The following is a 24,227-nucleotide window of genomic DNA, read 5'->3' as shown; positions in this document are numbered from 1 at the left end:
GGAATCCTGGTTTCCTAAATTTCAGTCCAGTGCCGTATCCACTTAGACCACACTACCCCCTATTTTTGTATCTGGGTGTTTCTGAACATTTTGCAAGGATTTCAGTTGGCATACTCTCATAAGCAAGGACTGCTTCAGTGAGCAAGTGTTCACAGAATTGGATCATTCAATGAAAGATGTATTTTGGATCATCACATTGTTGGATCTCAATACAATTGTAATAATTTAAGGAAAAATACTTCGGTTTGAACATCTGAATGACAATCTCTGATCAATATGTAGTGGCAGATAAAAAGAAGAAATACAAATACATTTGGGGTTTTATTTCAGTAGTTACGATATATCAGTCATATCTGCTTCATTATACTAGATTTGCACACTAGGGATGTTGAAGTTTAACCAGTAAGCATATGCCTTACTAACGTGCTTACCAGCTAACCAGTTAACCAGAGGGCTCCCCTCCATGGCGGCCCAGCCAGCAGGACTCTAGCCATGGCAGAGCCAAAGCAGCCCTCACCAGCTAAGGTGGGGTGGGCCAATGCCAGAGCAGTCCCCACCATCCACTTCCTGAGGTAGGGCCTATGCCGGGGCAGCCCCTCACTGTGCCTGTTTAACTATTTGGATAATTTTTACATCCCCAATATAGCTACAATAAAAGAAAGTTCCTGCCTCAGAGTTTGCATCGGTAAGGCCCTAATTGAGTACATCTACCCATGTAACCCTCTACAATATAGGGTGCTCACAGAAGATTTTAATTTGAAAGATACATATTCCCACATGATGATTTTGTTGAGTGAAAGCTAACTTGAAAAACATTTAAAAATTAAAACATGCTTCTTGTGCTTGTGATTAGCTACTTGATAAGGTTTATTTTATACTCTGGATTAACAATCAAAATGTTAGGCGTTAATTATTAACTAATTAAAAGTTTAAGATATTTATTTACTTAGAGCAAACAAAAATATTTGGTAGGAATGTAACATGTATTTATTTCCCCTCTTTCTTTGTGTAGTTTAAAATGCCAGCAGGGTCTTTTGGTAGATTTCTCTGCTTTTCCGCAAAGATTTATAGATCTACTTCTACAGTGCATTCAGGAACAAAACAAAGATACCCCAAGGTAAATAATATTTGGTACCACATTATTAACTTTGTGTAAAAAAAATTTCTTAAACAAAACACACACTCGCTATGCCAAATACTCAAAAAGAAAGATAAGACTAAGGAAAGTCAATGGGACTTAAGCTTCAAGTGCCTAAGTCACTTTTGAAAATGAGAATTTTTACTTCAATGCCTTTGAAAATGTTACCACTTATCCAGTGTGTTTATCTTTACAAAGTTCTCCTAAAGTGCATGCACCTGAATGGTGGGGTAACGTGCAATATCAAATGTAACACGAGTTACTTACTTTTATTAAAAACTCAGAAAAAGCAAAAACTACATATCCTTTGGCTTTTTTATTTACTATGCCTAGAGGAATTTTTTTTGGTGCTAGCATTATATGATATTTGTCAAGATGCTGTTGCCTTATTGGATTCCTTTATATTTTCATAATATTAATTTGGGAAGGATTTATAGCCTGATCCTGCAACTGCATCCAAACAGGTGGTTGCTTCTGGACCATAGCTCCAGTTGTGTGTTAACTGCCTTAATGATTTATTTTATAAAGTGAAAAAAAGTCTGGAATCTATATATGCTTTTGTAACCATAGGTGTTATGTATTAAATCTGGTTCTTCATTTGTTTTTAAGGTTTTTGCTCCAATTAGTTTCTTCAGCATCTGTTTTAGATCACACACCTGCTTTTTTAAATGTAGTGGAGACAAACCCATTTAAACATCTTACACATCTCTCGCTAAAATTCCTGCCAGGAAATGATGCAGAAATAAAGAAGTTTTTAGCAATCTGTTTGAAATGTATTAAGGTAAGATTGTAGATTTGCAGTATCCGTAATTAGGCCCTTATCCTCCAAATACTTAAACTTGGGTTTTATTTTAATTTTTTTTATATTAGTTCATGTTGTGGCTTTGAACATAGTTATATAGGTACATATTGTAATTCAATACACTTGCTTTCTCTAAGGATAAAAATATCACTGGCACACATCTATTTAAAATAGCACTGTCAAATTATTGGAAAATGAAGTTGATGTATTTGGTAGCATACCAGATTTAAATAATGCTATGATATGAACAGCGATTTCAGAGTTTGAAAACTCGTCAACCTACAGTTTACATCTTACTAATTTCTTCACACATAGTTTTTGTCTTATCTTAGTGCAATGTAAATGTAAACTGCCCCTGTAATATAAATTATTTGTAAAAGAAAAAAAATTCCCCTTAATTTCTAGGTCAGGGTTCTCAAACTTTTTTTCTGCGATGCCCTTTGGAAATATTTCAAGCTGTGATGCTTCCCCCACTTCCCCCAAGTGATGATCCTACCATGCCACCGGCACTGTTGCTTGGGACAGTACAGCCTTCAGAGCTGCGTTCCTGGCCAGCAGCTACTGCTCTCTGGCCATCCTGCTTTCAAGTTCTCAAACTGTCAGCCCTGCGGATGGCTGGCAGCTGGAGCACCTGCATGCATGGGAGCTTGCAGATTATGACCCTTCCACAATCATCTTGTAACTCCCAATATGAGAACCCGTTATCTAGGTGTTAACAAAACTCCTTTTAAAATAATAAAGTGCAAAGATCCTAATTTCTTGGGGAATTTTTTTGAAAAACAAACTTGATTCAGAATTGTCCGCATTTGTATGGAATTCTTTTTACAGGTGAAAAATAGCTTTTACTTTAGGATTCATGAAATAGTCTAAATACTGAATTATACATATCTTGATAAGACTTTATTAGATTAATGGACATGTTTTTTGAACTTTACATATAGAAATAATGGGATATGGATGCTAATGTTTCTAAATTGAAAAATAAGATTGTATTGATTTAAAATGTCAATTATATATAGGAAGAAAAGTCATTACTGGAACAAAAGCTTAAAAAAACTGAAGATGACCTTACCAGACAACTGAGTTGCACACAGCAGGTAGTTGATGATGTTATGCCTTCCTACCTTTTGTATAATAAGTGTTCAGTCTTCTGAATTTTTTGAATAGCACACTGCATGTAAAGGTATATTGCAAATCAGAGTTACAGTAGAATCCGGTTTGCAGAACTCTTGGAAAGATAACATCGTTTCTTGTTTTCGATCTAATCTTATATCTGTGCATTTATTTTTAATTTTGTTGCTTATGGAGCATGTACTGCTGGTGGCCAATAGAGGTCTGGCTGGTTACATGGTTCTGAGAAACAACCAATTTTGGCAGTGCAGAGGGAGATGGATTGAAGTTAAAAAAATAGCCAGTGTGATGAACTATTCAGAAGACAGGTCAAAGCACACCGAAGACAACTAAAAACACTTTACTTTTCCCTGTAAGAAACTACCACAAGAATATTATGTGGTCAGAAATAAGATAATAGATAGTTTACAAGATTGTGCCACACAATGAAGACATTTCAGAACCCTTAACTTTGTGTTGTGTATGAATCAAAGAAAAGTAGGATTACAATTGTAGACATTTGTTCTAATATTTCATTTACGATGGATGATGGGCCATGTTGTGGTTTCACCTCCTTTTTAAAGAGGATGATTGCTGTGAGTCATACTGTAAAACTATACAGACTGCACTTTGTGTGCTCTTGAGTTAAACTCAAATCCTTAATGTTCTTCCTCCTCCCCCTGGCCCCTCCAACTTCTGTGGGCTTGTCAGACAGATTACATTTTAAAAATACATTATCTAATTTGTTTTGTATAATTTTAATAGAATTGGAATGGCTGTACTCTCCTGCCATTGCAAATTTAAAAGAAAAATGCTGTCAATAAATACATTTTTCCTACTGAAAAGGTAGTATTTACTGGGCTATGACATAGCTATTGAATGTGTTCACTCTTATTTGATAGGACAGAGTAGGCAGTCCCCGACTTACGCGGATCAGACTTATGTCGGACCCGCAGTTACGAACAGGGCTGCCCCAGAGTACACGGACTGCGGGACCTCGCGGTCCTGCCGCCTGTGTACTCTGGGGCTTTCTCTGCGTCTCCCTGGTCTGCAGACCAGGAAGACGCAGAGCAAAGCCGCGGAGGGGCTCGGGCAGCCCAGGGGCGCCTTTGCAAAGCCGTGGGGGGGCTCGGGCAGCGAGGCACCCCAGGCGCGCTGGACTGCTCCGCTGCCCGAGCCCCCCCCCCCCAAAGCTTTGCAAAGCCGCAGGGGGGCTGGGGCAGCGAGGCAGCCCAGGCGCGCCTGGGCTGCTCTGCTGCCAGCTTCTCCGAGGCTTTGCAAAGCCGAGGGGGGGGCTCGGGCAGCGGGGCACCCCAGGCGCGCCTGGGCTGCTCCGCTGCTGGCTTCCCTGCGGCTTTGCAAAGCCGCGGGGGAAGCCGGCAGCGGGACAGCCCAGACGCCCCGCGGCTGTGCCGCTGCCGGCATCCTCAGAGGCTTTGCTCCCCGTCTCCCTGGTCTGCTGGTCTCCAGCAGACCAGGGAGACTGGGAGCAAAGCCGCGGAGGACCCAGGCGGCGGGACCGTGGTGCGTCTCGGTCCGCCGCCCGTGTCTTCCTGGTCTGCTGGGGTGGGGGGGGGCGCAGCTAGTACGCCCCCCCCCCCCCCCCCCAGCAGACTAGGCTTTTCTCCGGACGCCTGTGGCAGAGCAGCTGGGGTGCTGCCGGTTGGTCCCGCAGCGCCACTCTGCGCGCTACTGGTCCAACCCAGCAGCACCCCAGCTGCTCTGGTCCTGATTCAGCCGCTGCTGGTGAGTTTCAGCAGCGGCTGAATCAGGACGCCTGGGGCAGAGCAGATGGGGTGCTGCTGGGTTGGTCCAGTAGTGCCGAGGAGCGGCGCTACTGGAGCAACCCAGCAGCACCCCAGCTGCTCTGCTCCAGGCGTCCTGATTTAGCCGCTGCTGAAACTGACCAGCGCTGACTACAGGAAGCCCGAGGCAGAGTTGCTCTGCCCCGGGCTTCCTGGAATCAGCTGCTGATCGGTTTCAGCAGCAGCTGACTTGGGGACGCCTGGGGTTCTTAAGTTGATTCTGTATGTAAGTCAGAACTGGCGGTCAGTTTCAGCAGCGGCTGAATCTGGACGCCAGTTCCAACTTACATACAGATTCAACTTAAGAACAAACCAACTGTCCCTATCTTGTACGTAACCCGGGGACTGCCTGTATAAGATTTGGAATTATTCTTTTACTAGCTATTTTTGCCTGATGACCCTCTGCTTCCTATTTGTAAAGCTTAGATGTATATCACTGAGCAGTATGAGGATTGAGTTCTTTCTGTAAAGTGCTTTGAGCTTCTTGGATGAAAATCACAATATAGTGCAAAATATTATTCAGTATAATATGATATGGTTTCAAGATTCTTTATGCTATCTTAACAAATACAGAGCTTGTCAGAAAAGAGCCGGGAATTAGATAAGCTGAGAAGTGAATGGACGTCACAAACAACAACACTAACAAATAAGCACCGTCAGGAATTGACAAATGAGAAGGAAAAAGCTCTCCAGGTAGGACAACTGAAGGAAAAACACAACTATTGATATACCATTAGTAATTTTTTAGTTTAAGGTTAGGTTCATTGACACACTTCCTTTGATTTCCAATTTTTCTTCACTATAGTTGCAGACTCAGTACCAACAACAACATGAACAGCAAAAAAAGGAAATGGAAAGCATGCATCAGAGAAGTATCCAACAGCTACAAACTCGACTCTCAGAACTAGAGATTGCCAACAAGGACCTAACAGAGAGACGATACAAAGGAGACTCTACAATTAGAGAACTTAAAGCAAAACTTTCTGGAATAGAAGATGTATGGAATGTTTAGTATTTTCAAATCATATTTGAATAGGGGTAACACAATCAGTACACTCTTGCAATAATAGAGCATGATAATTGAAAATGCAGAAAGTATTCAGGTTGTGGGAATCCATGCTTCAGGTTCTAAAGTCTTAATTTTTACTATTCTTTTGTATTGTCTTATTTATATCCTTGGTTAAGAGTTAGATATATGTATTCAAAATGAAGGTATTGCAGTGTTTTTTTTTTTTTTTTTTTTTTTCTTTTTTCAAAATATTTTTTCCAAACATTCTAGGAGTGCCAGAGAGCAAAGCAAGAAGTATTGTCACTGCGTCGGGAGAATTCTACCCTGGATGCTGAATGCCATGAAAAAGAGAAACACATTAATCAACTACAAACACGAGTTGCTGTTTTGGAACAAGAGATAAAAGATAAGGACCAGCTAATTGTTAGGACAAAAGAAGTATTAGATGCAACACAAGAAAAAAAGGTTTTGTTAAGTTTTTATATATCCTATTTCTAAAGTACTTTAGAACACTGCTTGATTGCTATTCACAACTGTGTTATTTTGGATTACCAGATTTTGAGAACTGGTAAATAGATGATCAACTATTATTTAAAAAAATTAAGATTACTGCAATACAAGATATATTTGACTCATTTTAACAAATGTTATTTAGTTAAAATACTTCCTAGTCCAACAGTAAATGCATATTATATTTTGTAAAGGTAATCTTTTACTACTAGATATTTGCTGACATGAGAGACAAAATTTTTCTGTGTTTATTTGAAAACTGGATTGGTGATGGTTCTGCTAGTAGTATCTCTATGGGTGCTCCCCTTCAGTTGTGCATGTGCATCGTGCATCTTCTATTGCAGATTTTAGAGATCAGTGCCTGTTTGGCCCATACATGCTACTTTGCCTCATGCTCTGCATTGTGGCTGTATAGAACTTCAGGAGCAGACTGCCTTCAGTTTCTTTTCAGCTGCTTTGGCCTAAAATAAGATCAAATTGGACATTTCTGAGGCTGTATCTCAACTAGGATTTTTTTCTTAGTTTTACTTAGCTAGTTGTACTGATAGTAATAAATAATTATTTTTATTGTTAGTAAGGAGTGTTGTCCTTTTCAGGTTTTTTCCCCCCTGCAGGAAACTTTAGGTTGCTGAATAGGTGTACCCAGTTCTGTGTTTTAAATGTTTGCTTTCATGCTGGGAGCCCATCCTGTTGAGTGATGGGCACTCCCAGTCCATCTATTGCTTTGGGAAGTCACACATCCCCCAAAAGTGTACACCAAAGTCGTTGCTCAATTTGCCTGAGTCCAGGGTATGGCGTCAGATGTTCTGGCCTGATTCAGAAGCTGGATGCTATGCCCCAAAAATTACACTTGAAAATGATATTGGGGATTTCTCATTGACTTCTTAAATTTTGGGTCAGATTTCCTCTCCACACTATCAGAGAAGTATTTTTACATACATGCTAGGGAGATGGAATATATTCAAGACATGAATATATTTCAGATTCCATCCCAGTGGTATGAGCCATGGATGCCTCCACCTATATCCCATGGGCTCTCTCAATTGCCATATTAGGACACATGGGTGGCATACTGCCACAAGTCTTTAGGGCTCCTAGCATCATTCATCTACCTGATAGGGAGAGACTTTTGAGGAGCAAGACAGTAAAGCAAACAAGATGGTCCTGCTAACATCATCTTTCCTTCATTCCCAGGTAAATCATTTATGACTCCTTAACTGTCCCATGCTGATGACTTCAAACAGTTTCAGGATTTCACTGAAAGGATAGTAGACTATTTATAAACAAACTTTAGGAGGCTAAGGAATCACAGCGTAAACTGCTAGATAGTCTGCATGCAGCATCATTTGTCTGAATTGCACTACCTATTAATGAGGTTCTCCTGGCTTATGCAGAAGTAATCTGGCATACCCTAGCAATAATACGGTCCCATGAAGTGCAGCATCCATAGGGACCACATCTTGAACGACAGTGGATACGCAGAAGGAGTAAACCTTTCCTAATGCAAATTAACTAACTAGCTTGATCTAAACCAGATTTAAGCATTTGTACTTTGGTTCTAAAAAAAATGTAACTTGCTAATGGAAAGCTTTGCTTATTTGTTTTGAAGGTGATCCTGGAAGAAAATACAGAGAAGAAACAAGTTCATGTAGGAAAGCTTGAAGCAACAATAAAGTCATTATCGGCTGAACTTCTTAAGGTTTGTGTAAACATGAAAGTATCCTTATGGGATTTCTTCATTTAGTTTTAGGAATTGTTTACTTTAGAAATGACTCTGATGTTGTTTAATAGGCTAATGAAATTATCAAGAAGTTACAAGGAGATTTGAAAACGCTCATGAGTAAACTGAAATTTAAAAATACAGTAACAATTCAGCAAGAAAAACTCTTGGCTGAAAAAGAAGAGAAACTACAGAAAGAGCTGAGGGAACTACAGGAGACTGTACAGTCTCTGCGAGTAAAAGAGCAAGAGGTAATATGCATTATCTAAAGCTTTAGTGCTGTAACCACTTAGGTATGTGTTTAATGTTACACACATGTTTAAGTGTTTGCGGGATTAGTCTTGATTTGCTGTCTAGATAACTAAATGATTTTACCCATTTATGAAATGTTTGAAATGTTTTATTGAAACATAGAATTCTGGCAAATGTTGTTTTTGTGGTTGATTATAGCTTAGAGGGAATAGACAGTTGAAGAAACCTCTCAAATTTTAGTAAAAGTGCTACCCTTGACAAATTGTTGAAGTGCAATACAAATAAATTAGCTAAAGTAATTAACTTAATTGTTTGGATCAATATTCTTTTGACTAAAGAGACATTGTCAAATTTTAAAAAGTCTTTAAAATATAAAGAGATTTTCTTGTATTAGATAAAACATGAAATACTTTAAACAAAATCTAAGTTTCTCCCACTGTTTATGCTTTGTTTGCTTTTGATATTTTATTCAGCTTCAAGAATGAAAACACTGGTCTGTTAATTTTAAACATGCAATAGAACCAGAAAGTCAACACCCCCCCCCCCCCAAAAACAAACAAACAAAAAAAAAAAACCTCACTATTTTAATAAATGTGGTTTGGAACAGCAAACTTCATGTCTGGACTGAACTTCAACTCACCCTAGAAGTGGATTCAGGGCCATTTCAGATTTCAGTTACTATTAGGGTTAGCAAATGTTTAATCAAAGCTGCTTCCTATAATGAAAACTCTTTATCTTGCTACCCCTATAAACACAAATAGAAAGGATATTACATTTGCATAGGGCCAGAGTTTACAGAGTACAGAATGTTCAGTGCATACAAGTGAGTGTACAGAGCTCTGAGTAGAAACATATTTCTGAAGGGTAGAAACAGGCAAAAGTTGAGAGAAACTTTCAAAGGCATAATTATGGACCTTATGCCAACTGACATTTCTTGGCATTGATATCAATGCCAGAGAAATAAGGATCTTTTCTTTATGTATTCACCTCCAGCCCCCTTTGTTCTATTATTCATTTTGAGTCTAAGTCATCTGTCAGTGTTGCTTTAAGATCATGTGTTCTACATCCTTGATATTTATTTACATTATTATTTTCTTCAGTAATTAATTATTGATCTTTTCTGAATATGCTTGGCATAATTAGTATGGAAATATTTCAGGTATGCAAGTTGCAAGAACAGTTAGAAACTACAGTACAAAAACTGGAAGAAAGCAAACAACTTCTAAAAACGAATGAAAATGGTAGGTTTACAGGATTCTTTCTTTAGGTCTCTGGCTCTTTGTTTTTGTATTAACAGCATTCTATCTTGAAGCTAGAAAAATTGCTCACTTCTGCACATTTGTGGTTTCCTTCCCCTTTCACAGCCCATGTAGTATTGTAGCTCTAACTTGTTTGTGGTGGTTCTTTGCATAAAACAGAATTTTCCTTAGAATGCTGTGTTACAGTTTAGAATTTGAGAGAGTTTACGTTGCAATTCTAAATTTAAGTTATATGACTGCATGATTGTAAACCAGAATTGCATAACGAAGATACAGATTGATGCTTTGAAAACATAGGCTCCAATCCTGCATCCTACAATATACTTAACTTTATAATAGGTAAACAGTTTTATTGAAGTCAGTGGGAAAGCTTAGATGCTTAAAGTTTGTTTGTAAATGTCTTACTCCTTTCTGGGGCATAATCCAAAGCATGTTGAACTCAGTAAATTGAAATCCAGCTCTGTAGTCTCCTAATTATTAAATGCTTACCTTCCTTTGAGTTATGATTAATATGCTGTTGCTGGTCTATGAAATTCTAATAGGCTATAATTAAATTTGAAAGATGTCTATGGTCTTCGTTCTCTGAGAGCACTCAGATAGCACTGGCTGGGGGGATGGGGGTGGGTGGGTGGGTGGGTGGGTGTGTGTGTGTTTCTACCACTGGAAAAAAATAACAGATTTGTCTAGACCCGTGGTCCCCAACCCGGTGCCCGCGGGCGCCATGGCGCCCGCCGGGCTCTTTACATGCGCCCGCGGAGCAATCTGGGCTGGCAGGTGCCAGCCCCGGGCGCATGGCCGGTCCCGGCAGCACCACGCGTGCCCCGGCCACGCAGCGCTTACGGGGGGGGGGGGCGCCGGGCGCGCGGCGCTTGCCCAGGAAGCGCCTTCCCCGGGCGCGCGGGTATGGAGGGGGCCCCGCCCCCGGGCATGCGGCTGGGGGGGCCCCGCCCCCGGGCGGGCAAGTGTCCCCGCCCCCTGGCGCCCGCCAACCTGAAAAGGTTGGGGACCACTGGTCTAGACAAGCTCTTGTATTCATTATAGTTAGAGCTGGTAGCAACACATCTAGTTAAGCTTACCCAGTGCTTCCCATTGTAAGATCTATTTTCAGTTGCTTATAACTTTTCCAAACTTTCACTGTTCATAGTGAGTGTAATTATCCTGAGCTGGTTCTTTTTGACATTTTAGGAGAAATGATTCAGCTTTTCTTGAGACTGGAATTAAGGGAAAATACATTGTTTTGGCCTAATTTAAAAATGTTTTTGTTGTATTGAAAAGCTCTAGACCTCCATGCTTTGAAATTTGGCTACAGAAGGGGCTGTCCTGGATATGTACTTTTTGTTGTTCTTGGAATAGTGGAGGGAGAGAAATGCCTGAATTAGTCAAGTTATAAACCTTTTATGTCTGTTCACACATGCTCAGTAGAGACTTGTGGAGTTGGCAGATAGTTAATGAACATTCCATCAGCACTGAGCATGATCCCTCCAGCCCAGGGCTCTTGGGGTCCTTCATGACTTCCTTGCAATCCTGGTTGCTGCAGGCCCCTGTGATGTCAAGTGCAAGGACTTAAGAACACAAAGATTGTTTGTGCTCCCATTATGGTTTGTGCTCCACTGAGGAGAGCATGAGTTCTTGCACTAGAGGGAGTAGACTGGAACAGAACAAGGAGTCTGATACTGAAACTAAGGGAAACATTTTGGGGAGAGAAGGAAGTAGATCAGATAAGACTCAAGAATGGAAGGGGTGAAGAGACCGGGACTTCTAAGTTATGTTTTGTTCATTAATAAAAGATTATTCTTGATATACTGCTACTGTAATTTGTGTTAGATTTATAGTACTAATAAAAGGGATTGAAGACAACATTCTTGTAAATTAGAGTTTTATTCCTTTTTATATATAGTAATCACATGGCTAAATAAGCAACTGAATGAAATTCAGATGGCAAGAAAGCAAGAGACTTTGGGAACGTCTACCATTCCACCTATACATTCAATCAGTGGCAGTATTAGAACTGGCCCATTACCTCAGAATACGGTAAGAAACCCACATTTATAAAACTTGGTACTTCCTGTATGTTTTTGGAAATATAGATACACACCAAGTGAAGTATTCTCAGTACCTAGTAGAAATGCTTTGGTATTCCTTTTGCCACATAATTTATTTTTTTCTCATTATTCAGTGCAATGCTGTTAAAGGATGCAAAGAAAAAACAAACAAACAAAAAAAAACCCACCACTAGTATCATAATTAAAAACTTCCTAAATTCTCATTCTCTTAAATAAACAAAGTAAACTATTACAATACACATGTAATATGTTTGGGTTTATGCATATGCATAAGTATATGCATCTATATATGTCTCATGTTCTTAAGATCCTTCTATAAACAAGTCAAGAATGTGCTTCTCAAATAGTTCTTCACACTGCACTTATGCCCAACACCAGAAATTTTGTGGTGTACATTCCTTTCCTTGTCGTTGCTTATCAGTAGTTAGATTAGTTGCTGATAGTTATAGTTAGTTTGCAGTGGTGATATAAAAATATACAAAAACTGTGTAACTGATCAAAATTCTATAGGTTACATGGCTAAACATTTTACCTGGGATGTAGGCTTACGGAGGGAAGGGTGTTGGAGGGGCCCCCCTAATGCTGGGCTCTCAGATTCTGCCCCAAACTTCGAGTTCTGCCCCTTTCCCAGTGTCCTGCCAACTGGCCTTGCTGCCAGCACAATCCCAACAGCTGGCCCCACACCAGTCTCAATATCAGGGGCTTCCAGCCACCAGCAGGATCCTGGCAGCTGAATTTAACCATTAACAGAAACCAATAAGCATCAGCATATCAGTTAAATGATTAAACTCTTACATCCCTTGTTTGCAAATAGCTGTAGTTAAAGAAGTTTGTAGTACTTGGGGACTTAGGGTTTGCCCAGATCTCAGGGTTTCAGCCTTGCAGTTAGGCTATGTAACACATGCTAGAGATGCTGCCAAGCAGAGGTGAAAAACTATTTTGTGTTGCTCTTTAAATAATGACTGGTTATTTATCAGGTGGAAGAGGATGTATAGGTATTTTTTTGTCTGCCTGGAATATCTAGAGCTTCTGATAATCTGGTTAAAAAAACCCACAACACCTACATGCAGAATCTCTTTCACTTTAGATTCAAAATTTCTTTTAAATGCATGAAAAAAGAAAACTATTTTAACATTAATAGAAATTACTGAAGAAAATACTGTGGGTGCATCTTACTGTTAGATATCTTCATTCTTCAGCTTCTAGAAATGATTACTAACGCATGTTACAGATATTTATTACATGAACATAGCTTTTTAACTTAGGGCTAGTAAGATACTTTAGAGAGCACAATAGAAGTGAAGAGTAAAACAAAATCTTACAAAATGTTTTTATTTAAAGAGACCAATTCAAGTAGGCCTGCTGGCTCTTGAGATGTGTGGCACAATGCTTTTATGGAGCTCTCAAATCTATCAGTCAATATTTATTTGGTTATTTGTTTCATTGTTTTTTGGTTCCACTTTTATTTAGCATGTGCCCATTTTACCTCAGCTAGCAGGTTTTACTCCTCTATTGTTCTGTTCCCCTTCAATAACTAAGGATTATAGATCTGCAGCCATTTAATCTAAAGAATTGTTTGTATTGCTACATTTTCTGTTTGTTGCAGAGTCTTGTGTGATTTACATACACTTGTAACAAGAGTATATTAGTCAAATCTTGTGGTTTGCTAGAGGAAATGTGCTGTAGGTTGGACCTCTCTGGTCCCGCATTCATGAGACCTGAGTGGTCCTGAACAACAGTTTGCCGGACCATGGGAGGTCAGGCGTCCAGCTCTTCCAGGGCTCCCCTCTGGCCAGTGACTGCCCCCATCCCACTTGCTGGGCCCTGCTGCTCCAGCCTACTGGTGGAGTGCCTCTCCAGGCCTCCAATGGGCTCTGTGCCCCCAGCCTGCAGGGCCTCACTCCAGCCAGTGGGGCGTCTCTCCGGTAGTGAGCCTCGCTCTGGCCGGCAGGGCCTCACTCTGGCCAGCAAAGCTGTGTGCTCCTGGACGACAGGGCTTCTCTCCAGCCACCAGCCTCACTCTGGCTAGCAGGGCTCTCCCTGCCCCCCACTGTCCCAGCCAGAGGGGCTCTGGGGCTCTGTGCCCCGGCCAGCAAGGCTCCCTGCCCCCAGCCTAGTGGCCTGACAGCCTCTGCAGCTGGGGCTTTCTGGTCTAGCAACATCTGTGGTCCTACCAGAAAACAGATGTTGCCAAACCAAAGTCCCAGACCACAGAGGTTCAACCTATTATTCAAGGTAAGCAGTATTTTACTACATCGTTCACTTTCTACAAATATTCCTTTTAAGAATATAGGTGTAGGAAAACAAGTATTTTCCTGTATGTTAGTCACTGTAATATAGAAATACTAATTTGTAATGATATTTTATCACTACAAAGGTCAGTTTTAAATTTTTATGTCTAGGCTTAGTGAAATTAAATGTTCATTGAACTGTGCCAGTTGAGATTAAAAAAAAAAAAAAAAAAGGAATAAACAATAGATTGCTGGAGCTAGAGATGCACTCAGGAGCGGCCTGAGGCCGGCTGCGGCAGCTGGAGCCCTAGGCAGAGGCGCTATCAGCGCCCGTGCCTGCACGGCCGTCAATGGCCATGATGTCATCATCGGGCCAGCGGCGCCCTAGGCAACTGCCTAGTTTGCCTAGGCTCATGAGCCACCCCTGGATGCACTGATTTTGATTTTCTACTTTTCCACTTCTGTTTCCTGCTCCTTATATGCATTTCATTTTTCTCTCATACAGCTTGACAACAGATTCCCCTTTTCTAGCTCAGGAATCAGTTACCCCATCTCTCCAGTATGTGCTTTCCAAAGCTTTCCAGAAACAGCACCTGTGAAAAATACCAACCACCAGGTTTCGGGACCAAAGGCAGGCATTTACTTTTATTTTCTGCTTAACACACACATTTCTATCTATATATTTTTGAGAAGTTTGACTTAATTGGATATTTCCAAAAATTAACACAATTTGTATTTGTGCGCTATGAGCTATGGCTTCTGTGTTAAGTTTCAGCAAAAATTTGGCTATAATAATGGTAATAATACTTAACATCTTCAAAGGAATTTATAAACCCTAATTTTCATGACTCTCCTTTGGTGTATTTTCAGTCTTGTCATGAATTCCTCTTTGAACAAAAGCTACACAGCAAATTAGTTGTAGCATTAAAACTAGAACACAAGAATTCCTGGTAGTTGCTGCTGGCTTTTAGTTTATACACAAGAATAGCACATTTGTATTTGATTATAGTAATGTGAAAAGTTCTCAAAGTCAGCAAGGTTCCTTTTCATTTGTTCCTTTGTCTATCTTGTTGTGTTTCTTTAGTTTACTGTAAACCACTGTTATAAGGAATAAACACTTCATATATTCTATACTATTTTGGATTGAAATTACTATGGCTTGTTGCCATAGTATTCTTATTTCAGAGTATCCCTTGATGGCATAGAATGGTCCTGTAACCATCCCACCTTTTTGTTCCATCTTGTCAGGGCTCCTCAGGAATACTTATCCAACACTGTTAGGCTAATAAGACCCATGTCATGGAGTAATCTGTTACTAATAGGGGTGCTTCAAATCACAAACTGAAGTTCAATACCATAACTCAGAGGCGTTGGGCTTTGCTGTTCTTCAGACTAGAGGATTTCCTGACTTAACTTTTGGAGTCTCTTCCTAGAGATCAATGGTTCAGAGCAAGTAATAATGCAAACATTGTCTGTCCACCTTAGGTGTAATAAAAGTCCCTGGTCTCTTCCAGATTCAATCTCAGCCCCTTGCCCTTGTGGCCAAAGAGGTGTTTCCCTGGGTTTTGCTTCTGGCCCTCCTCCCTATACCTAGCGAGTCCAGCAAAGCTTTCTGCCCTTGCAGCCTCTTTCTACTTTTTCCTGCTGCTTTCTGAGTAGACTTGAAGGATTAAATTTTCATCAGTGAATGTCTATAAACATCAATTTCACCCCCCCCCCCACACACCCCCAAAAATGTATTTCTGCCAATCAAAATTTGCAGATTGGCAACATAAAAAATAGGCTGTTTGAGACATTTGTTGATGAATATTTACTTTGCATATTTGTATGTGGTTTTAAAGCAGGGATGGGCAATAATGTTTTGCCGGGGGCCACTTCAGAAATTTTTGAAGTGGCCCTGGGCTGCACAGGAAAGGGTGGGGCATTGAGCAGAAGGGGCATGGCCAAGATATTTCCGGGTTCCCCACTCCACTCCCAGACGATGATTGATCTGGGAGTGAGGGGGTGCCTTTGCCCCCACCCCACGTTTCCCCAAGGTGCCTATGCCCCTGGCATGGGAGGAAACTTCCTTTGCTCCCCTGCCCTAGGCTAATTAGAACCTGGGGGCAGGGGAGTGCGCAAAGTCTCCTTCGCTCTCCTCTCACCCTCCCTTGCCCCTCTCCCTCCCCCCCGGTGAGCTGTTCGTGGCACTTCAAAGCGCTGCATGGCGGGAGGAGGGTTCGCAAGCTCCCCTGCCCCCAGGTCCTAATTGGCTTGGGGGGCAGGGGAACAGCAGAGCCTCTGCGGGCTGGATCCGGCCCGTGGAGGCCCTTTTGCCCCATCCCTGTTTTAAAGCTTTAACGTTTTGGGCTCGTCTACACTGGCCCCTTTTCCGGAAGGGGCATGTAAATTTCATGAGTCGTAGTAGGGAAATGCGCGGGGGATTTAAATATCCCCCGCGGCATTTAAATAAAAATGTCCGCCGCTTTTTTCCGGCTTTTAAAAAAGCCGGAAAAGAGCGTCTACACTGGCCCCGATCCTCCGGAAAAAGCGCCCTTTTCCGGAGGCTCTTACTCCTACTTCAAAGGAATATTCTTATTCAAAGTAGGAATAAGAGCCTCCGGAAAAGGGCGCTTTTTCCGGAGGATCGGGGCCAGTGTAGACGCTCTTTTCCGGCTTTTTTAAAAGCCGGAAAAAAGCGGCGGCCATTTTTATTTAAATGCCGCGGGGGATATTTAAATCCCCCGCGCATTTCCCTACTACGACTTATGAAATTTACATGCCCCTTCCGGAAAAGGGGCCAGTGTAGACGTAGCCTTTGAGTTTCAGCATCTGATGCTATCAAATAATTGCATGAGTCCCTCATAATTTCCAGAAACTTTGAAAACTTCAATTTATTAAACATTTTTAAAAAGCTTAATGTTACCCAATGATTTAAAAAAAAATAAAAAGAACTCTTCAAAGCCTGGTGGTGGTGGTGATGGGGAACAACTGTCCTCTGCTTATTGGATCAGGTTACTGAACAGGGTTAGCTGGCCCCATACTCCTAAAGAGGCAGATCATGCAGCAAAAGGCTTATCTTACTAAAAACAATCAAATCTGATGTTTCAGAAAAATACTGAAGACATTAAAACTATGAACAAAGGCTTTCTTGGGAAAATATCACCTTTTCTTTGGCATAACTGATTTCATTCTGATATGATTCAGTGTAGTGTATTGTAAGCTGCTGCGCTGTCCATGTCAGGCTTCTTCTCCACTCTGGCACAATAAATGCAGAAGTGGGGACCCGCAAAAGTACCCCAAAACCTTATCTTTCCAGGCTTTGGTATAAAACTCCCCACCCCCATCTTAAAAACCTAGATTTTGGGGATAAAATCTGCTGCCATCACCCAGGTAACGATAAGAAAAATCAGGGGAGAGATCACTTGGGAAATCTCACCTCTAAAGTAAAAACCAGGACACACAAATTAACCAATGCCAGTTTAATAAAAAGAAAAGAGAGAGAACTTTTATTATCAACACAATATTCCTGTTGCAAGATAATGACTAGATGGAAAAGTCACAAATTAATATACTCATGGGAGAAACCCCACCATGGGCCAAGACTTAATTACAAAGGAGAGCAAAACCCATTTTAAAAAATGCACAGACCTCAGATCCCATTTCCCAAACCATAGAACAATAAAACCTAACAGGTTTATCTAAACTTTACCCTACTTACAGATAGTGAAAAATCTATTCTTGGAGGGAGACCTTCTGTCTCCCTCAGTAGCTGGAGAGAAACTGCCCAGGGACAAAGGAGGGAAAAACCCAAAAATTCCTTTGTCAGAGTTTGAAATTCCTACCTGCATTCCTATTGGCTGATTCTACTTGGCTTAGGTAAGGGACATCATTAACCTCTTAGTCCCCAGGCTGCTGGCTAACCCTCATGGTCATGACAGTCCTAAACCTTGAATTTAACGGTAACATAAAAATAGTTTAGAGAAGCAACTACTTTCAGTTTATTTGGATACTAAAACCATGCTGATATGCATCAATAAATTACCCTCTACTATGCAATTTATACACTGCAGACTTGTCTCCTGAATTGTTTTCTATGTTTTTTTCATAAGTATTTGCTAAACTTGGCATAGAACTGTTTTGTCCTGAAGTGCTCATAATCTGACACAAGTTCTCAATCTGTAGATTTTCTTGGTGCATAATCATATCTGTATCCAAAATGTAAAATGTGTGAAACCTTTGATCTCTTGGCAGGTTCAATTTAATGTGCAGCTTTCAAAAACTAATAGACATTCAGACATTCAGCCAGGATTGTCTACTGCAACTAGTCCTTCAACAAATAAAGAAAAGTGAGTATAGAAATTATTTTTAGGTCATTTTCAGAGACCTCAGCCCCAGCCTTTGTAAAATGATTGGCAATATTTTTCAAAACAATTTTTATGCCAAAATTTGTGAATACGTTCTGGATAAGTTCAAGTGCACATGCATAGACTACACTCACAAACTGAACTAGTAATTTTTGAGGCTGCTTTTGAAAATGTGGTCCTCTGTCAGTATCCTTTGAAGTAGCTTCTGTGTGTTGACAAGTTCTGAGTCATATTGCATTTCTAGTAAAATATTGTCCTTTTTGCAGATTCACACAACTCTCTTCCCTACCTTTAAAAAAAAAAAAGTGTGCTTGACTGTCATTGTCATTACTTTAATAAGGCACTCTAACTTTTTTTTATTCAACTCTCTTGGGGATACACTACAAAAACTAAACTTTGTTAGATATCTCTAATGACTTTAAAAATGGTTGTACTTGACCCCTTATTGGGACACTTCTGTTCTTCAGGGAAGTTCCATGATAGCTGTGATATTGTCATGTGGTAGTATTGGCTTAATGGGGCCAGCTACTCTGCACATAGCATAGATATAATAGTGACCTGAAAAGTAGTGAATGGAAGGTTGGTGCTGGAGAGTAAGAATAGTGGGTAGTTTTAGAAATCATACAATGAAAGAGGTAGACCCAGTGGGTTGAGTAAGTGAAACCATTAAGTTCTGGCTACACTGGGTGTTTTTAACTGCATTTAACCAGCTAATAACATGGTTAATCCCAATTACAGTGCTAGTTAACAGTGTCTTAGACTGGCAAATTGTTTTCCTGAAACAAATTTTACAAGCTGTTCTTGTAATAACTTCCTCTGACTTTACCTTTTATCTTAGTTGGGAGCTGGAAAGGGTAATGCTGGCACTACTCTGTGCCCTCTGGGAATTCTTTCATCTTCTGAATCACTGACATATGGATGCTCAGATTTTCTAAGGGCAGGTCTACAGTACATGGAAAAGTCTAAGTTACGCAGTTTGAAAAACGTTAGTAGCGTAACTGAAGTCGACATAACTTAGTCTACTTACTGGAGTCTTGCACCTACATTCACCATAAGCTACATGGCTATGCCACTGCCTACTTAGCGCCACACATGGCAGGGAGCAAGGCCACCCCACCCCCAATCGAGCCTTTAGCCTGGTGGCTGGGAGAAGCATGGCCTGAACCAGGCACCTCTCCCCTGGCCAAAATGCACCCATGGCCCAGCCTCAGAGTACCCCTGCTGTGGCCTGGACTCCCCCCCCCCCCCCCCATTTGCAGCCCAGCCCTGGGTCCTGGTGCCTCTGTCCCCTGGCCATGCCCCAGAGACCCCACTCGCACTTTTGTACTCCACCCTACGCCTTTGTTCCAGCCCTACCCCAGAGCCTGCACCTCCAGCCAAAGCTCTTGCACTCCAACCCTCTGTTCCAGTCCTGAGCCCTTCAACCCTAGCCCCACCTCAGAATCTGTGCCCCCATTTGTAGCCTTCACTCTTGCACTGCAACCCTCTGCTCCTGGGTTGGATGATTGTCACACTGGTTACAGAAACAGTTGTTTGCTGCGTAGACAGGGTTTCAATATTGACTCTCTCTATAAAAGTTATAAAATAAAATGCAAACATTTTATGTAGGTCTACCCGAACTTAACACTGAATAATTGTCCATGTCGATTCCATGTTCATCTTGCATACAAAAATCAGAATCTTTGAACAACGGTGCCTAGTTGGAGCTGTGTCTGTCTGGCACTTCTGTTCTAGTGCCTTCTTCAGCTGAGGGCATAAAGAGCAGAATAGCCCCATCCATCCCACATGCTGTTTTGGACTTTTGCATTACCACCACTGTTATAGTGGATTCAGAGTACTTACGTTTGAACTCTCTTCACTGTGCAATGGATTAATTCCCTGCAAAAATAGACATACCCATTGTTCTGTTTAAGCAGAAGCCACTTATCTGACATTTGTGATAGCTGCTGGTCATTCTTGTTGAGACTGAAAAAATCTAGGGACAGTTGGCTAAAATTACTACTTGTGGAGCAGCCAGCCTGAGGTGCATTTCAGACCCTGAAAAACAGGTTTCAAGTTCCAATATATAGGACATTTCACTTCAGAGTCCCAGACTGTCAGCACTTTTGAGGGCAAGAATGAGATTCTGAAGACCAGCCTCTAATAAGAGATTTGACACCAGGCCATCCACAACTGCCAGAAATCAGCGTGGCATCTAAAGCTGGTATTACTGGTATTGCTTTCTGTACTCTGTGGTAAGGTAGATTGGTACACTAAACCAAACATGTTTCCAGGCATCTGTCTGTATCTTAGGATCTGAATATCCTCCCAGGTCTCAGTCACCATTAATGCTCTCTTCACTGCCTTAATCTCATATGACTCTTTGGTGGCCATTTCATAAATCCAGGTGGGTCAGTGAACTTCAGTCTCACCCCTTCCTACCTTGTTATATTATTTCATTGAGTTTCTAAACATCGGGCCTTAGCTTTGAAATCAGATGCCAAATTGGCCAAAGCATTGGTTAGTTAGTGAGCTAAGACTACTCATTACCACTTTTCAGATGGGGTGCCATTGGCCAGTTATTTAGAATGAATCCATGTGACAGATGCTTAAAAAAGTTACTTAGCTGGCAGTAACTGTGGGTTCTTATGTTTTTGTCTTTAAGTGGCTCCCATAAGCACCCTCCATTCCTGTTTCCTTGGAATCTCCTCTGAGATTTTAGATTACTGAAAAACCCGAATTATTGTGGCTATCCTTGTATCTAAGGGCATAGAAGCACATGCAGAGATAGACAGAAGTAATCACTACATTATTAGCGTTTCAGCACTTGCATTGACCATAGCATAAAGAGTACAAGTATTATAGATACTTTTTAGGTTGCTGATGCTTTGCTCAGTCTTAACCTCTTTGAAGGGCTGTATGTAAGCGAAAAGTGTGTATTTTAGGTCCTGAAGCTTTTTTGCCTTGAAAACCAAATTTACAAAATTGGCTAAACAAAAATCAGGTATTAAGTTTTCCTGTTACAAGTATGATTCTATTTTCTTTTGGCTAGTGGTGAGAATTTGGGATTGGAATTGAAGTATTTAAAGAAACGAGAAGACAGCATTCCTTTACGAGGTCTCAGCCAAAATACATTTAACAACTCAGGTAGGAATGGTAGCAGTTTCATGAAAGAATTGATTTATTTATATTTCAAAATGTTTTTAGTTCTGTCCCTAGAAGTTAATATTGCTTTCCCCTATTTGCAGAGTATCCGAAATCCTCCACGTCAACGAAAACATTAACTTCATCAAAACCCGGAGTACCATCTGCAGCCTCTGCTTACTTCCCTGGATTACAAACAACATAATCATTAGACGAAATCTTTTTTTAACTAATTATCAAGGATTTTGGAAGACTCTTAATTAGATTCTAAAGACCCTTATCACACTTTGACATTTTAAAGTCAAAATGTTATAGTAATCTGGTAAAATGTTAACTTTAGCACACGTTTGACTAATCTTTGGCTTTTGTGAAGAAAAGCAAATTGATTTAAATTGATTTCAGGATACAGTTCCAGTCAGAAAAATAAAATAACTAATTTAGTTACATGAAAATATTATGCTACAAAATGATTGTTTAGAAATGCTCATTTCTAAACAGAGGCAAAGCGTTTAAAAAGGTTTATAAATGGTTATTGAGCAATAAAACCTGCAGAGAGGAGTTTGTGTAAAAAATCTATTAATCATTCTCCTTCCCAAAAATCCACAAACTAATGATGTTGCTAATGGTTCCATCATTATGCTGAAACTGAGTTGTGCTTGGGGCTTCTCCTTGAAAATATCTTGTCACTTCAGGACATCAGTAATGGAAAATGCCTAACACCCTCAGTAATGGGAGTTGTAGGACCTAGGAAACTGCCCAGCTTCTTTTCCCCAAGTAATTCCTTCATCTGTTTGAATCTGATTTTGGCTTCCATACTGAAAGAGACATGTTTGCATAGCATTTTGAATTAAATTACTCCTAATATTACATTAGTATCCTAGCACAGGTCAGACCCCAGGCCAGCTAATACCAGGGGATGCATGGTATTTTCCTTGTACAGGATTTTGGTCATATGGATTTTCATTGTTTGCAGATCCACTAGCCTCACTCCACATATGGCAAAATATACATGCTGTTGTCATCTCTGGAGACATTTCTGTAACATTCACAGGATGGGCAGTGTCTTTCACTGGCTTATCTATTGAGTTGACCTACCACCTGTGAAACTCTGTTTCCTGTCAGCGTGTGCCTATACTGCAATCACAGCGTGATTTGTAGTCCAAGTAGAAATACCTGATCTAGCAATAATGTGGCTAGCTCAAAAAACAAGAGCACTGAAACTATTTCATTGTGGACTAGCTTCTCAAGTAATTACTCAGGATTCTGGGCAGGCTTGTCCTGAAGCACCTGATGCTGCAGCTTCACTGCTCTGGTACCCCAACTGGCTAAAGCTAATTTGAGTAAGTGTACTTGAGCTGTAATTGAATACATGTCTGTATGGAATTGCGAGAATTAAAGGATCTCTGAAGAGTGAGCATTTAGCCTAAGTTCTAAGCCACAAGCCAAATTCTTAAACTTGTGAAGTATATTACATTTTGTAAATTTAAGAGCTTAAGAGCCACTCGTGTTTCTAATATACACACCCTAGCTAAGTTTGCAGGACACTTATTTAATGTAGATTTAGTGTGTTTTCTCTTTAGCTTGGAAATTGGTTTCTTAACTACTTTTTTACATATGTGACTATATTTGAGTGCAGATTTATATTTTTTGGAGCACTAGTCAAACATTTAATTAGCTGCTTAAAAGGAGATCCTAAATGTTTCAGTGAAAACACAAAATTGAGTTAGACTAAAAATTTCACATCTTGTCACAGCCGTTGGTTTTTTGTCTCCATAGCAATGATTCCATGTACAATAGTCTAGTAATTGTAAAAAGCATTAGAGTATTTAGAAATTTTATTTTAGTACTGTTTATCAAAAATGCCTTATGTTGATGAGGGGTGTGCAGAACATATCAAGTAAATTCAACTGTACTTAGGTTTGGGTACACTTTAATATTTGGGTTCACTGGTAGAATCATGTGACAGTCTGTCTGTTCTTCCACTGTGTCCCAATGAGGAGAGGAAACCAGTTACCTAGACTTGATCAGCAAATATTTTTCTGCTGGTTATAGGCACCATACTCTAATTTCAAACTAGATACAATTTAAAATGACTATATAATTGAACAATTTCCAAGAATGACTCAATTTATGTGCTCCTAGCTCTCAATTGTGTATCAATCTAGTCTTTTCCTTACATAGGCATGTCTGTGTGGCTAATCACTGTAATCTTGGTACATTACTGTCAACATGAGTGTTTATTGAATGTTGTGGAGTGTAATATTTGTATATTTGTTTATAGTGTGTGTATATAATTTTTGGAAGTGTAAATGTTAATAAAATGGTTTCAACAAAGATATTTATGCTCAACTAAAGTGTCCTAGAGTTAAGTGAAAATATATGGAGGAGAGTGAAGTTTCTTGCAATCAAAGGTAGCAGTACAGAAGATGAGGGTAGGCAAGAGCCCATGCACAAGGGAAGCCACCTCTATGGGGGAGAGGGAAGAGGCAGGAGCTAATGGGTGGGGAGCTAGCTTTTAAGCCATCTCTTGTAGGCTAGTACTGGAGCTGCTTCCTTCCTCCTTGCTTCTCTTTCTCTCCCCCCCCCCCCCCCCCCGCCATGCACTGCTGTCTCAGAGGGGCAAGCAGCTTGCATGAGCTGATAGGTACCTGGAACTGGCTTCCTTTGTGCACCAGCACCTGCCCTCCTCTTCTATACTTCTAAGTCTGGGTTTTAATACAGGGATGCCAGGACACCCTCATGCCCCCCATGAACTGCTGCTGGCCCCCTCCCTTGAGAACCATGGAACAGTCATAGCTACTAAAATGTGATGCAATTACATGACTCAGCAATTAATTGCTAACACCCCCTAGAAAATAC

General features: G+C 40.6%; 1 protein-coding gene across 1 annotated transcript in view; it reads left to right on the top strand.

Moving 5' to 3' along the window:
* The window catches only part of SASS6 (SAS-6 centriolar assembly protein), a 31,426-nt gene extending 7,720 nt beyond the window's left edge, over positions 1 to 23,706 (top strand). Inside the window, exons 4-17 of the mRNA XM_075936611.1 lie at positions 1,013 to 1,117; positions 1,748 to 1,919; positions 2,960 to 3,037; positions 5,429 to 5,548; positions 5,661 to 5,852; positions 6,135 to 6,329; positions 7,984 to 8,073; positions 8,166 to 8,345; positions 9,506 to 9,587; positions 11,503 to 11,636; positions 14,405 to 14,530; positions 18,133 to 18,227; positions 21,277 to 21,371; positions 21,473 to 23,706. Of these exons, the coding sequence (XP_075792726.1) occupies positions 1,013 to 1,117; positions 1,748 to 1,919; positions 2,960 to 3,037; positions 5,429 to 5,548; positions 5,661 to 5,852; positions 6,135 to 6,329; positions 7,984 to 8,073; positions 8,166 to 8,345; positions 9,506 to 9,587; positions 11,503 to 11,636; positions 14,405 to 14,530; positions 18,133 to 18,227; positions 21,277 to 21,371; positions 21,473 to 21,573 (1,765 nt within the window). The 3' untranslated portion in view covers positions 21,574 to 23,706. The remainder of the gene's footprint in view (positions 1 to 1,012; positions 1,118 to 1,747; positions 1,920 to 2,959; positions 3,038 to 5,428; positions 5,549 to 5,660; positions 5,853 to 6,134; positions 6,330 to 7,983; positions 8,074 to 8,165; positions 8,346 to 9,505; positions 9,588 to 11,502; positions 11,637 to 14,404; positions 14,531 to 18,132; positions 18,228 to 21,276; positions 21,372 to 21,472) is intronic.
* The last annotated feature ends 521 nt before the right edge of the window (positions 23,707 to 24,227 follow it).

The sequence above is a fragment of the Pelodiscus sinensis genome, chromosome 9 (genome assembly GCF_049634645.1).
Source record: "Pelodiscus sinensis isolate JC-2024 chromosome 9, ASM4963464v1, whole genome shotgun sequence".
Classification (NCBI taxonomy): Eukaryota; Metazoa; Chordata; order Testudines; family Trionychidae; genus Pelodiscus; species Pelodiscus sinensis.
The sequence above is the reverse complement of the archived record's forward strand: the minus strand, read 5'-3'. Positions and strand labels throughout refer to the sequence as shown.